Genomic DNA, 15,475 nt, shown 5'->3' with positions numbered 1-15,475 from the left:
GCCCCATAGATCAGATCTGACTCCTAAGCTTCCAGCTACATCATTCTCTGGCTTAAACTAGCAGGGTTCAGAACCCCAGTTCCTGTCTATTTCTCCTTTTCCTGGCATTTTACCCTTTTCCTGCCTGGATCGGTCATTTTCTAAGATATAAAGTGATTCTGGAAGTGTATATAGTTCATTATACCTGCTTCTTTTCTTTAAAAAAAATCAACTTATACCCCTTACCTATTTATCTCATTCCCACCCCCTGCTTCTGTTTTTATCTTTTGTTTTCGAAGAAACAATCAAACACATAATTCAAAACCCCACTTTGCACTTAAGGTGTAAGAATTCTGTTCATGTCCTGCTAACCACATTTTATCATTATTTGGTACAGATCTCAGCATTGTTTTCTAAGAATTTCATGATACTTTTCCTTCCTGGTAGGGTTCCTACTTTTTGTTAACTCCCAATGGGTTTTACATATTAATTATCTCTTTCATTTAAAACTTAAAAAAAAATTTTAATGTTTATTTATATTAGAGAGAGAGACAGAGTGTGAACAGGTGAGGGGCAGAGAGAGAGAAGGAAATACAGGATACGAAGCAGGCTGCAAGCTGCAGGCTCTGAGTTGTTAGTATAGAGCCGATGCAGGGCTTGAACTCATGAACCACAAGATCATGACCTGAGCCAAAGTCAGACACTTAACCGACTAAACCACCCAGGAGTCCCAATTAATTATCTTTTTAAACCAAATCAATGTTTTCTTAAAATGTCTTTCTCCTGCCACAATCTTCTGAAATATATCTTTTTTTTTTTTAATTGTTTTAATGTTTTATTTATTTCTAGGTGGGAGAGAGAGACAGCGTGAGCAGGGGAGGGTGAGAGAGAGAGGGAGACACAGAATTTGAAACAGGCTCCAGGCTCTGAGCTGTCAGCACAGACTCTGATGCGGGGCTCGAACCCACGAACCGTGAGATCATTACCTAAGCGAAAGTCGGACACTTAACCGACTAAGCCACCCAGGCGCCCCTGAAATATATCTTTTTTAAAGATATCCTTGAACAAACAGGAATTTTTTGGACCAAATATATTTTCCATATTTTGAGTGTGTTCACGTAATCTTGCAAGATGCAAGGACCAAACATTAAAAAGGGGGATGAGGTGAGGGCCATAAAACTCAGCATGATAGAATGCCAGTTCTAATGTAGTTTCGTTATGTTTTAGTAGCCAAATGCCCTCCCTAAAGCATTGAACAAAATGATGAAATAGGTAATTTCACACTTGCTTCAGGAACAAACAATACCCATTGCTTGGCTTTATAACCTATGTTTTTATTCTGTGGGATAAATCTTCTGCACATGATGTAGCAAAAATAACAGGAGGCATGTGAAGATGTAAGAAATTACCCTATCCTGACAACTGCGGGCTTCAACGTATGTCCAAGAAAAATTCAACCCAGGATTCCCAAACTCAAATGCTTCTAGGGGCTGGGCATAAATACCAGACTGGGTAGAGACATTTGATCATTAAAAACGTAGCCTAGTACCCCCACCCCAAAGGGGACAGCAGCCGGAGACAAAATGATGGGTGTCACGGAGAACTAATGGCGCCATGGAGTGAGAGCAGCCCCAATTCCCAGTACCCGGAAACCAGGATTTCCAAGTATCAACCCTCCATCTTAAACTATCGCTCAATGTTTTCGCCACTGCATAGACCTAAAACAAAGTATGTCTACAAACTGGAAGTAGTCTGGAGGTCATAATTTGATAACTGTGCTTGTCAGAAACTTAACAGAAAATCCCCAGTAAGAGGCATTCTTGCCAGAATTTACCTGTGAGCTCCCTTTTGATGTTGGGAAGGTTGGCTGGACAGGAGTTGCTGATGGTGAGGCCCGGGGGTGGCAGGCCTTGGTTGCCATAGAGATCAATCAGATTTCCAGAGACAGGTAACTAGAGAGAGAAAACAATGACAGAAATGAACTGTTGAACAATTCCTCAGTTATTCAGCTAGACTCCTATCTATTCCAGACTTTATTTAAGTTGGAGGTAAAAAGTCATTTTTTTTTTTAAACAGGAAAGCATGACAGGTTTACCTTTTCGCTCCCTTAGATACAGGGTCACCTTAGCTTGTTCCCTTTGAGAGAAGAAAGGATGCAGACTCTCTCACCCATAAGATGGTTATATTATCAGCTTATAATTATACTTTGAGCGTGCAGACAATGGATAATGTGGCAAACTCATTATGTAGCACATGCAGGAGCATACACTAGATGTTCAGTAAAGGATGGCAATTACCGTTAAAATAGGGTTCCACGTGGCATCAGTTTTTCACCAAATCAGGTTTCTCATCGAAGTCATTCTTTTCCTCCCCTGTCCCTTTTTAACTCTCTTTACTATAAAGTAAAGAGCACTTTTACAGAGGAAAAGCACCGAAAAGTGTTTTCTATTGGCAAAGAAATGGCTTCTCTATTGCTAACGACAGGCTATTTTCCTTGAAATTGAAATCTTTCGCAAAGCCACAAGAGGGAGCCCACTGACTTTAATAAAAGAACAAAATATACACTTAAAAAAAAGAAGAAGAAGAAGGAAAGAAGTATTTCGCCTTCTCAACCTAGCTTCAGCGTTTTTCTCCAGTTCTGAACTGAATAATTTGGAGCAGTGAACTTATTCCTGTCCCCGGTGCTGCTGTTCCTGTATCGAGTTCACTGCGGGACCCGTTTTTGTGGCCCGAAGCGGTCCCAGGCGTTTCCTCTTCCCACCGGCTGAAACAAAGTTCTGAATCTTCACTCCGGGGACACAGTCAAGGGACCTCACTTCTGCCACTGCAGAAACTGCCCATTCCCAGCTTCATTCAAACACCTCCTGTAACTATTAATACTGAGTATAAAAATACATCATTTAACCCTTCCCACCCTTGACTATCCACTCTAAGTTTTACTCTACATCTGAGACGAGTGAATGTTTACTGACTAAGAGGTGTCAAGGAAAGAGAACAGTGAAGATTTCACCTTTCGTTTTTTCCAGTGGCTACTAACATATAGATAAAAATATCTCACAAAATAAAGACAGAAATGTGTTTTCCTTCACCGGCAGCCTTCGACCCTCTATCCATCATGGCTTCCAAATATGTCCTCTATGAACTAAACCCCTAACTAAAGACATGAGGAAGGCCTGTACTTTTCGACAGGTAAACAGGGCACCTGCTCTAACACGACTGGGGCCTGAGGGCAGGAAGCACAGGCAGATCAGCAGAACACGTCTCTCTCTTTTCCACTCAGCCTTTTGCTTCTTTTTGAAGGCAGGATGTTTATTATGTATATAAAACTCAATACAAATATCTCACTACACAAATTCATATAAACAATGTGCTGTGATAACTTAAAATGTCCTTGAACCATAATTCAAGCCCCTCTAGCTAAGGACCTGATCCAAAGGGACTGTGGTTTTTAGCTGTCATTTTACTAAGTAGTAGAATGAAGTAGGTCACCTTCTTAGGGTCAGGCTCCCCCTGTGTGTGCTCGCTCCTACTCTGGTCCAACTTAAGACGCCACAAGGAAAGGAGTACAAATGTCTCAGTACAGCGCTGTAGAGAATCTGAGCATCAAAACTTCTACAGCTGCTATGACATCTGGTAACCCCTCTGGATCCCAAAGATATCCCAAAGATATCTTTCCAGAGTTTCAGATTTTAGAGGAACTACTGAGTATTAATANAAAAAAAAAATTTCCATTCCTCTAGAAAAACAAATCATATCTAAAATATTTTGAAATGCAAACTGTAAGCAAAACATGCAATTGAGTTACTATGATGATTTGTTAGGGGAAATTAATAGGCAACACATACATAGAGAGCTTTAAAGAAAACCTCTAAGGCACCAAAGGGTTTACACTGAACAGATATCCAGTTATAAGCTTTTCCAGGACAAGAACGTATTTTCTAAACATATCTAAACATATATCTAAGCAAAGACTCAGGGAAGGGGTGGAAACAGGAAGAGAGAGACACATGTACACACAGGCAGACAGATGGAGAGACATGCAGGATGGGGGTGGGGAGAAAGACTGGGGCTCTCCAGAGAGGAATAGGTTGCGAGGGAGTTAAAAACTCCAGAAAAGATTGCTGTGAGTGGCCTGGACAGACGGCAATGCCCACCACGAAGGGAGATGAATTAAAATCTCTATAACAAGATGCCTTATCAGGTTCTCCACTGAGGTCAGACAGCATTACTTCCAGCCCAAAAAGCAGCTTATAACCGTCCACCTACATCTCTAAAAGATTTCCTGCTCTGGCTGCTTTTCCAATACTTGCCGATTAGGAGCTGGTAGCAGACAGCCTGCCAGAATATTTTGCTGGGGAAAGTTTTTTGTGAGCTCCTACTCTGGGCCAGGCACAGAACTAGAAAGGCGTTTTGTGGATGTTGTCTTAATTGATTTTGACAGAGAAGCCAGGGTTCTAGCTCCGTGTGAATAGAGCTTTGTGGTAGCGAGTTCACATACTATGTTAATAGTAGTATTGGGGCGAGGACAGTGACAACCTGCTGATAAACCAACTAGAAAGTGCAATTTGCAATTAATCTCCAACTAGATCTAAGCAAATAAAAACCTAGTTGCTCAGTAGCCAAGTATGGATACTCAAATTTACAAATTAAGAGTGCAGCAATTCACAGCCAGGCTTAGGAGCTGGAGAACTAGGTTAAAACCTGCCTGGGTTACTGACCTGCTGTGTGATATTAACCTCTTTGGTTATGTATGGGGCCCCCTTTGAAAAGTGGTGATCATATCACCCATCTCGCAGGGTTTTGTAACAATTAGAGCTAAAGGGGGGTGAAACATTACATTTAAGTGATCAACACACTGCCAGGTTTAGTAATACTATGCTTTTCTACAAAGTACTGTGCTCCTGGTCCACCTTAAACTTTGATCAATGACACCACGAGCCATGTTAATTACTTAGTAGCCTGTCAACCACTGTACCAATTTTAACAGACTGCAATGCAAATCTAAATACAGGAATCAAGGGAACTACAGGGGTGGACTACTGGCTCAGTGCTAAATCAAGGCTTCTTCAGTGGGGACACCGTCCCTTCCCCGAAACGATTTGTCAACCTCTAGAGCCATTTTTGGGTGTAACAACTGGGGGGTAGGAGGGTACCACTGGCATCCGGTGGATGAAGACTGGAGATGCTGCTAAAAACATCCTTAAATGGGCAGGATAGTCTCATAACAAAGAATGATCCATCTCAAATATTTGTGGTGCTGAAGCTGAGAGACTTTGCCCCTAAATGGTGCCTTATGTTCTTTGTGTTAATGGCTGTCATTCATTGAAGCTACTTAACGGAAGGTTGATTAAACATGGGGCACCTGGGTGGATCTGTCAGTTAAACATCCAACTTTGGCTCAGGTCACAATCTCCCAGTTTGTGGGTTCGAGTCCCACATCGGGCTCTGTGCTGACAGCTCAGAGCCTGGAGCCTGCTTCAGATTCTGTGTCTCCCTCTCTCTCTCTCTCTGCCCCTCCCTGCTCATGCCTTGTCACGCTCTCAAAAATAAACAGTCAAAAAATTATTTTAAATAATTTTTTAAACAATCATTTTAAGTAATAAAAAAATTTTTTTTTCTAGTTAAAAATCAGCCATACATACTTAAGAAAGGATTTTGTGGTTCCCCTTCTGGGTTAGAAAAACTGCCCCAGAAACACAGTCAACATTTATAATTAGAGCAAAATAGTATCTTTGGAGCTAAGGAAGAGGAAGAGGCATCTTCTGTTAACATGGGTATGCTGTGTCTTTGCTGGGTTTTTATCCAGCACATGAACCTGATGGATAAGATTTCACTTCCTTGGGGCACCTGGGGTGGCTCAGTCAGTTGAGCATCTGACTTCAGCTCAGGTAATGATCTCACGGTCTGTGGGTTCAAGCCCTGTGTCGGGCTCTGTGCTGACAGATCAGAGCCTGGAGCTGCTTTGGAGTCTGTGTCTCCCCAACCCCTGCACCCCCGCCCCTTCACTGCTTGTGCTCTCTTTCTCTCTCTCAAAAATAAACATTTAAAAAAATAATAAAAAAAGATTTCACTTCCAGCATATAAGTGGACAGTGGACAGATTAAAGCCAGAGTCTAATAGGGACAGATAAAGAGAAGTTACACACCTGTGGGCCTATGCCCCAAACTTGGTCTGAAGTGAGTTCTTCAATGTTCTGCTCCACCAAAATGAATATTTTTCCAAGTAAGTGATCATTGTAAAATGTTATTATTTTTTTTTCTTTCTGGATGCTCCCCTTCTCTGAATATCAATTGAGTACTGTGAGCACAAGCAAACTGGGACTTTTATTCTTTGTTTGTAATGGTACAAGAGGGCCCTTGTGCTCTTAGAATAGTTATTTCTAGACTCCAATTCCCTAAGGATAGTTTCCTCTCTAAGTGTTCCTTCCACTTTACTTTTTTTTTCAAGAAGTTAACTTGAAATAAAGCATATCAAAGAATCAAATAAAAGGAAAAGAAATGCCTAACATAAAGAACATGAAGCTTAAACTCTACCGAGGGAGGAAAAATTAAGATGTGAGTTGCCGTAGCTTTGTTATTTCTTTTGACAACGCAAGCCCAAATGTATCAAGAGTCAGAGCTCGTAGCTAACATTTAGTAAGAGCGTTATCAGAATCAAGACTCTTCTAAATGCTTATAGATCAACTCTTGCAATCTTTATATGGATTCTATTATTTTATATGCTATTATTATTATTCCCATTTTCCAGACAAAGAAAGTGAGGCAGAGAGGTCAAGTAACTCACTCAAGAGTATGCACTGAATTCAGCTGCCTGGCTCACGGTCTGAGTTCTTAATTTCTATATTATAGTCTCCACTGATAGCAAAGTGTTGAACCGCTTTTGCCATGGCCTGATTCTGCTGGGGCTCTCTTTAGACTTTTTCAGGGTATAAATACAGAAAAGTAATGAATGCCTGGATAGTAAGTGACATTTGATGAGGGTGGCTACAGGTGATTCCTCCCCTGGCTGGGAATTAATTCAACTCTGCCCAGGGGATCTTTACCACCCAGGAACTCCTCCGAGATTGCTCTCCTGCTCCTGAATTATCCTCCTTTATTCATGGTCTGACGTGGTCTCCCCTTCGCAGGCTGGTAAGCCCTATGAGCAGAGGAAGCATACCTCACCCAGCGCTGGTGACATAGTAGTTAATTCAATCCTAAAGCTAGCTTAGGAGCAATCAGATAATGAAGAAATAAGATTTCCATTCTAATGCAGAATGACTGAGGAGACACAGGTATTCAGTCTAAAGGAGAGAAGCAGGGGTGCCGGGGTGGCTCAGTCGGTTAAGCATCCAACTTCGGCTCAGGTCATGATGTCTTATGAGTTTGAGCCCTGTGTCAGGCTCTTTGATGACAGCTCAGAGCCTGGAGCCTGCTTCAGATTCTGTGTCTCCCTCTCTCTCTGCTTGTACTCTGTCTCTCTGTCTCTCTCTCTCTCTGTCTCTCTCTGTCTCTCTCTGTCAAGAATAATTAAACATTAAAAAAAAAAATAAAGAAGAGAAGCAAATGGGGGTCTGGGAACTGTCTTCAGAAGGCTTGTGATGAGGGGGAACCTGGGTGGCTCAGTTGGTCAAGCTTTTAACTTTGGCTCAGGTTTGTGGGTTCAAGCCCCATGTCAGGGTCTGTGCTGACAGCTCAGAGCCTGGAGCCTGTTTCGGATTCTGTGTCTCCCTCTCTCTCTGCCCCTCCCCTGGCTGCACTCTGTCTCTTTCTCTCTCTTTCTCTCTCAAAAATAAACAAACATTAAAAAGAAAAAAAGAAGGGTTGTCATGAGGACAAGTTCTCCATGAGGCAACCCGGGACCCATGTCTAGAATTCACAGAAAAACTCACTGTGAGTAATATCTGGATTATAAGTATTAAGTACGATGTTATTCTAAAATAGAGCTAGACACATTACAGATGCTCAAGGAATATCACCAATAAAATACTATCAAAACTACTTGATACTACAAAAAATTATGCTTAATAATTTAGATGCTGTGGAGCACAACTTGTTTCCAATGCTGAACGCTATACATACTTTAGGAGATGACCACGTGAAGCAGGCACAATTATCGGTCAGATTTTACAGATGGAGAAATGCGGTACTTCAACAGGGGAAGTAACATGCAAGACGACACAGGAAATGGCAGGCTTTGTAGAGGAACCCAGATATGAGCACAAATCTCCAACTCCTAACCATTGTGTCTTCCTGTTTGTCTTGTGAGTTTAGTGCATATCCTTCTTCAGAGGCTTTCAAGAAGATAGAAGACTGATTTTTTGTGTGTATGCGGGGGACACAGAAGATATACAAGGAAAGGCTAATGCACGGAGTACTAGGTTGGCTCAGACGACTTAAAGACCCTCACCATTGGAGAAAACATTTTGAATGATTTATAAAAAATCACAGCAACTTTATAGTCCTCCTGAGTGTGCCCAGATACCACTTGAGACCACTGGCAAAATGACCATCCTCATCAAGCAAAGTCCCTTTGGGATGATTGGGCCATTGCTAATAATTACTGCTAGGGCACTGAAAACATTGTAAATATACCTACATTTTTTTTTTTTAATAGTTTATTGTCAAGCTGGTTTCCATATAAAACCCAGTGCTTATCCCCACAAGTGCCCTCCTCCATGCCCATCAATACACCTACATTTTCGAGTACATTTACATATTCCACAGTGCAAGCAAGCTCTCCCAAGTGTTCTGCTCACATTCACCCTAGGATTTCGACTGCTGACAAGTGTGGCCCTCCTCACGAGAGGCAAAAAGTGGAAAGCAGAAGGGTTCTGACTGAAGCCAACTAAGGGCTCAAAGAGGGTGGGGGGAACTCTGGAATGGAAACATCTGTCAAGATGGCAGAAGAGCTAGTTCTTTCAAAATCAGGGGGTGAGTTTACACGAGCAGGAACTTGACAAAGACTAAGGATCCTAGAAAAGACTTCGGGGTTTCAAGGGGAGTTCTCATCCCTCAGGACTTCAGGTAAGTGGACTGAAAGAAGTGAAACAAGATGAAAAATAAAAGAAAATGCTACCTATAAAACTTTAGTTTCTATATAAACTATTTTGGTGTAAATAAGTAAGAGCTATCGTATTCCCTGGCCACAGAATTTATTTACAGGAATTTATTCTCTGAAAAGATTTTCTCTTGCGGTAAAAACTCACATAACATAAAATTTAGCATCTTAACTATTTTGAAGTGTACAGCTCAGGAGTGTTAAGTCTATTCACAGGTTGTGAAACATCCCTGGGACTTTTTCATCTTCCACATATTAAACTCTGTACCCATTAAAGAACAAGTCCCCTCATATCCCTCTCCCCTATGGAAGTTAGCCTTTTAAATACAGGTTATTAAAGAATATGATAGCACCATGGCATTGCGCTGAGAGAAAACAAAAAAAGATGGGACAAGACACTCAAAGCCAAACGAGGAGTCCTGACTCTGACATACCCAAGCTGTGTCAGTCTGTGCAAGACCAGCTGACGTTTCCTAATCCCAAAAACAAGGCCGGTGATACTACCCGAAGTTGACTCACAGAATTATTGGAAGAACTAAATAAGATCTACAATAAGACTTTGGCTAAATGGTAACATAAGACACCACTCTAAGGAGCGAGAAAGGAAATAACCAATACAGGTAAGGTTCCAAATTATAGAGAGAAGGAAGTTTAATAAACCACTGCTTTATTAACTGAAATTGGAATAAATTTTGCTGAAGGAAGGCAACTTGAATATCATTCTATCATCTGTGAATAGAAAGGTACCACCTTTAAAAAGTGCATTTCTTTGTTATGCCAAGGATAATGCTACTGTGAATAGTACCATGCACAGTATTTTCCCCTGGCAGTGGTGCACTCTGTTGTCATTAGATGTCATGGGGAAGAGGAAGGCCTATTGTCCCAGTGACAGTGAACTTGGACACCAAGGAACGTAGAGCTTTGTCATGGGGCTATTGATAAACCCACGAGAAATTCTTAATTTCCAATGTCACAATCACTTATTTGCAATCCTGAGACAACTCTCTGTATTAGTACTAACAAATTTCTCAGTCACTTGCAGAAATAAATTAAAAGCTCAGGAAAAAGGAGAGAACACTAGAAATATCTCAAGATAGTCTTTAAGAAAAGTCATCAATACCGTGTTTGCCATCTGCAAAGCAGGGTCCATCAAGCCCAGGATTTCTTCATTATAACTGGATTCTAGGCTAATGATGTCATCAATTACATCATCCATCTGTAGGAAAAAAGGGCAGTGGAAGAGACAAATATGAGCAAAAACGGTACAAAGCAACCCAAAGAGAGATCCATGGTTCTTTTCTTACCCTCAGCGCTCATGCTCTTCAGTAAGATTTCTAAGAAGTTACCATCCCCTTCCCCCCAACTATGAACATCACTGAAGGTCACTGACACCAACAGGTGATAAGGACGACATCTGTAACCAGTGCTTAGGAGGACTAGGGGCCAGGCACCGGGCTCTGGGCTTTGGATGGGTTCAAGCACTTCCCCCTCACAACAGCCCTATCAGTGTAGGTACTGTCAGTATATCCATTCTCCAGCTGAGGCGAAGGAGAAGTGCCTTGCCCAATGGAAGAAGGCCTCAAGCCACAACTTGAACCCAGGGTCTCAAGCCCTATGCTCAACTGCCACTAGTAGACAGGAAAGATGGACTGAGAGACCTCATCTTGTATGGCAGCTGCAATTTCTTTGTTTTTCTCGAAGGACTATACCCCATAGCCTTTGTAGACCCTCCTTGAAGTAAGAAAACACAGGCGGTCACTCAGACCTTTGCTCTCCTAGGAACTTGTGTGGGGGGTCACTGTGGCCCTCAGGCTACTGGCGAACCCTGCACCGATCTTACAGTGCCTTGTAAACTAAGAGTCTCCTTGTACAGCTGCCAGTGTGCGCGGGGTTCCCCCAGGAGTATACCAGGACGGGGTTATTACAGTTGTGGAGCTGACAGTCCCTCTAGATCAATTTTATTCCTCAAGTACCAAAACATCAGTTATGATAATAAACAACAGTGATTACATGTGCATTGCAGCAGTTGCAAAGACACGTCTGTGAGAACATTTCTTTGTAAACACCTTACGTGCGTGAGCTGGGTGGTGTGCCTGTGTGTCTGTCAGGGTGCACTCATGCTCGAATCTAAACAGTGCTTCACAAGTACACAGTGAGGTCTCGGAGCTCAGAGGAATGCCTGTTAGGTCTTTTGGCCATTTCCAGTGAAAGGAGACAGGCCCCACCGTCAGTCACAGGGCTTGTTGGAATTCTCCTTCTCCCATTTTCTGTATTAAGGGCAAAGCCCTCAATTTTTAAGGGCCTCAAAAGGCCAATCAGGAAAATGGGGTTAATAATACTCATTGTCTTATTGGACTCTTTTTTGTTTTTTTAATTTATTTCTGAGAGAGAAAGAGACAGTGTGAGCAGGGGAGGGGCAGAGAGAGAGGGAGACGCAGAATCTGAAGCAGGCTCCAGGCTCTGAGCTAGCTGTCAGCACGGAGCCCGACGCGAGGCTCGAACCCACAAACTGTGAGATCATGACCTGAGCCAAAGTCGGACGCTCAACCAACTGAGCCACCCAGGCGCCCCTCTTATTGGACTCTTGTGAGATTTCAGGATAAACCACATAAAGTGCTCAGAGTGTCATGGATACAGTAAACACCCAAAAAATAAGAGTTATTAAGTGACCCTGACAAGAATAAATGTGGGTCAGTTTTGAATAACTTCCAGCACACTGTTTATGTAGTTTCATTTCTAGATAGACCAATTCTGTCTATGGGCCAGGAGACTTATGCACAACCTCTCGTTGTAAATTTTTAGGGAAATAAAATTAGTGGGCCTGGTGTGATAGAATTTTTTAAATCATTTCTTTTTCTGATTAAAAAATCACTAATACAAGTTAATAATAGGAAACAGAGAAAAGTAAAGAATTTTTCATTGCTTATTCTTCTTTCTCTTATATATCTATACACACATTGTAAAATAAATATGTTAATAAATGTGGCATTATTTATTCATCTATTAAATAGGATGTCACAGAATAGAGATTAGAAGAATCTCTAATCACTTCGAAAAAATCCATGAAATATTATTAAATTAGAAAATTTCAAATGCATGTTTCATGGGAGTCCATTTTATAAAACAATATATAGATCTCTCTCTCACACACACACACACACACGTGTACACACACACACACATACACACACACACAAATACCCAAATCGTGGTTTTACTAATAGCCTATTGAAGTTGCTACCCTACAAATTTGTGTAACACACTGATGATGGTATCTAAATGAATACATCATTTTACATTTTGTCTTACAATTTATGGATTTCAAACACTTTTTAATGACTTAAAGCAGCTTAAGGAAAATGCATTTCAAGTTTAATTTCCCTTAGTTATTTAATCATCAGACACAATGAGGAAAATGGCCCTGTTTGTAGCTTTCTCCATTAAAAAAAAATCAATGAGGGGAGAAAAACCCTGAAGTCATCAGGAAGGCGTGAGGAGCCACAAATATAGATTCGCATTACAAAGTGTTACATCCTTGGGCTGCCGAGTCATTCAGTACCTGCATGCATGACGCTCGTGAATGCGTGTTCATAGTTGGGCATTCGCTTTCCGCCCTGTTTTGCTCTTCAAACTTATAAAATCCCTGCAAAAACACAAGCAAAATCAGCCCATGACTTGGATTTGCAAACGACTTTTCAATGACAACGTTCACATGAGGCTGAATGTGTAGCAACAAGATGAACTAATAAGCTTTCAAACAAAGGAGAATCTGACTGAGAAATAAAATGATGCACAAAGAACTTCCATCCAACCAGCTTGACAGATGACAAATATGGACAGAGAAAAATAAGACAGTCGCTTTGGGCACAGGGGAAAAGAATGAGTCCCTCTCGAAATTAGAACTCAGAAACTTCAGAAAAGTCACCTCTGAAATCACAAGAACATTTCAGAGTACTGTGAAACTCCATTAAAATGAGGCTTATCATCTCATAATTTGGAAATAACAGGCATTAAATTACAACTCTCCTCTCAGGTATTTTTATGCTTCAAATTTTGATGCAACAATTAGCTTGAGGTGCATTTGAATCTTGTCTCCAATCCAGCCTTTACAAAAGCAGACTCCACGGCAGCGGCAATCTCATCATGAAACGGAATTTATCTAGCAATTAAACCTTTGCTTCTCTGTTAAATTCTCACGTGCTACATTATTCAAATCCATCCACGCACATTCTGTGCTTTTTTTTTTTTTCTCTTCAACTCAGGGAGAAAAAAAAAAAATTTTCCAGAATTTACAAAAGGGGGGAATTTTAAACCGCCTGTCCCACACCTTTTCTATTTTTGTTNTGCATTTGAATCTTGTCTCCAATCCAGCCTTTACAAAAGCAGACTCCACGGCAGCGGCAATCTCATCATGAAACGGAATTTATCTAGCAATTAAACCTTTGCTTCTCTGTTAAATTCTCACGTGCTACATTATTCAAATCCATCCACGCACATTCTGTGCTTTTTTTTTTTTTTCTCTTCAACTCAGGGAGAAATAAAAATAATATTCCAGACATTCACAACAGGCGGAACTTCTAAACCGCCTGTCCCACACCTTTTCTATTTTTGTTTTTCCTTCTCCACCTTGCCTTCTCCTCTCTGCATTTTCACTGCTTTGTAAATGGGAAGGCACTGAAAAGAAGAGAGCGCTCAGCTAACAAAGCGGAAACAAGGTGGGAGAGAAAGTGTCCTCGCCTCCACATCCCACTCGGGAGCGGCCAGGTGTCCTGTCCTGAGCCATAACCCAATAACCCAGTGACGGTGAGAAAGAAGTCGGAGAGCGGTGGCCACGTAGCAGAAACTGGGACAAAGGCCAGCGCATGTGGCCCCGCAGACAGACTAGAGTCCAAAGTCAAGTGTGGGAATAATATCCAACAGACATTCATTTAGTGTAAGAAGACAGGAGAGGGGAGGAGACATGAATTACCTCTTTTTCACAGTTGGAGTTAAGTGTGAGCATAGCCATGGGGCTGTTGGGTGCGCTGCTCCCCGGCACTGGTGGCATGACATGATCGCCAGGCTGGCTTGGACATGGCAAGCTCAGGACTTGGTTGGCATGTTTATTTGCTAAAGTGGTAGAAAGGTACTGCTTTACCTGCTGCCTTTGGGCTTGCTGTATGTGGTACTTGGTGGGGTTTTCGAGGTGGGTCTGCACCTGAACATAGCCACGGAGGGAAGAGAAGACAGCGCCGTTATTTGTGAGTTTCGGTCGGCTCTTTGCTCAGGCACAAACATGAGACTGGCCAGTCCACCAACAGAATAAATTATTAAGCCCCTGTTTATGTACCAGGCACTTTGCTAATGGATTTTGATATTACTGAAGTTTAAAGTCTAACTCTCAGGATTTGGGGTAATACTTTGCCCTGTTTTATTTCCCTGCTAATGAGCTGCACATCTCCTGGAAATCTTGTGCCCTTCTGCTCATGTCTAAGAATTGAAAATTTGCAACCATCTGTAGGGTAAAACTTTCCCCAACACAACTGGAAGAGTTTACTGAGATGAAAACAATCTAGAAAAAGGAGCATAACAATTTATTTTACTTTCCTTGGCAAACAGAACAGCTTTCTGTTTAAAAACAACAACAAAAACCTCCTTAAGAACCAGCTGTAAAACGGTTGTAGAAAATAAACAGAAACATTCTGATGATTAAATCAACTGGTTGTAGATTAATTCCTCCCACTTTCATTTGGACATGATTATTCAACATTTTAATTAAGATCCTGAACTCAACATTAAGCCGTTTCTTTCAAACGCTTCACACTTACATGTATGTGCTTTTAAAGGCATGGCAATTAAGGCACCAGGATATTTTCCCTCCTTTCTTATAAACATTAATACAGAATTAAAAATGCCTTTTTGTAAAAAAAAAAAAAATCAATAGTACTCATTTTAAAGTTACTTTTTCCTTGATAAATACAACTTAATCTTAAGAGCTCCTAACAGGAGCTGATGGACAGAGTACAGCCAGGCACTAGGGGAAAAAAATACCCTACTAATATTTACTTTGTTCAAAACCACATTGAATTCCTTCTTACGGTATCAAATAGTAAATAGCATTAAACTAGTAGACTTGCACTTATTGGAAAGAATACAATAAAATGAAAAGGTGAATTACACAATTTATTGCATTGCATTCCAGACACTAAATATGAATAAGAGTAAAGCTCACCTGATAGTGATTATATTCTAGCATTTCCAGCATAACAACGTTTTAGGTGGCCCCAATCCAACGAGAAACGGTAGCCTATTCACTCCCTCTACTTTCTGTAATGCCGATTTGCAGACTGACTGGCATAGAGAAGGCACTATAAACAAGGCATCCTGAGACACCACCGGAAACTTTATCACAGCAGCCCTGCTTATAATAACCTAAGCTAATTAGTTATGCATGTAAAAAAAAAAAAAACCTTTACAC

General features: G+C 41.2%; 1 protein-coding gene across 15 annotated transcripts in view; it reads right to left on the bottom strand.

The window, feature by feature from the left end:
• MITF (melanocyte inducing transcription factor) overlaps positions 1–15,475 on the bottom strand; it is a 231,491-nt gene that overhangs the window by 20,626 nt on the left and 195,390 nt on the right. For all 15 annotated transcript variants that reach the window (XM_077770620.1, XM_077770627.1, XM_077770621.1 and 12 more), the window contains 4 exons: positions 13,988–14,215; positions 12,578–12,661; positions 10,139–10,234; positions 1,814–1,931 (listed from right to left, as the gene is read on the bottom strand). In XM_077770620.1, coding sequence (XP_077626746.1) covers positions 1,814–1,931; positions 10,139–10,234; positions 12,578–12,661; positions 13,988–14,215 — 526 coding nt within the window. The remainder of the gene's footprint in view (positions 1–1,813; positions 1,932–10,138; positions 10,235–12,577; positions 12,662–13,987; positions 14,216–15,475) is intronic.

Source organism: Crocuta crocuta, unplaced genomic scaffold (genome assembly GCF_008692635.1).
Source record: "Crocuta crocuta isolate KB4526 unplaced genomic scaffold, BGI_CrCroc_1.0 scaffold126, whole genome shotgun sequence".
NCBI lineage: Eukaryota > Metazoa > Chordata > Mammalia > Carnivora > Hyaenidae > Crocuta > Crocuta crocuta.
Note: the sequence above shows the minus strand (reverse complement) of the source record. Positions and strands in the feature narration are given on the sequence as shown.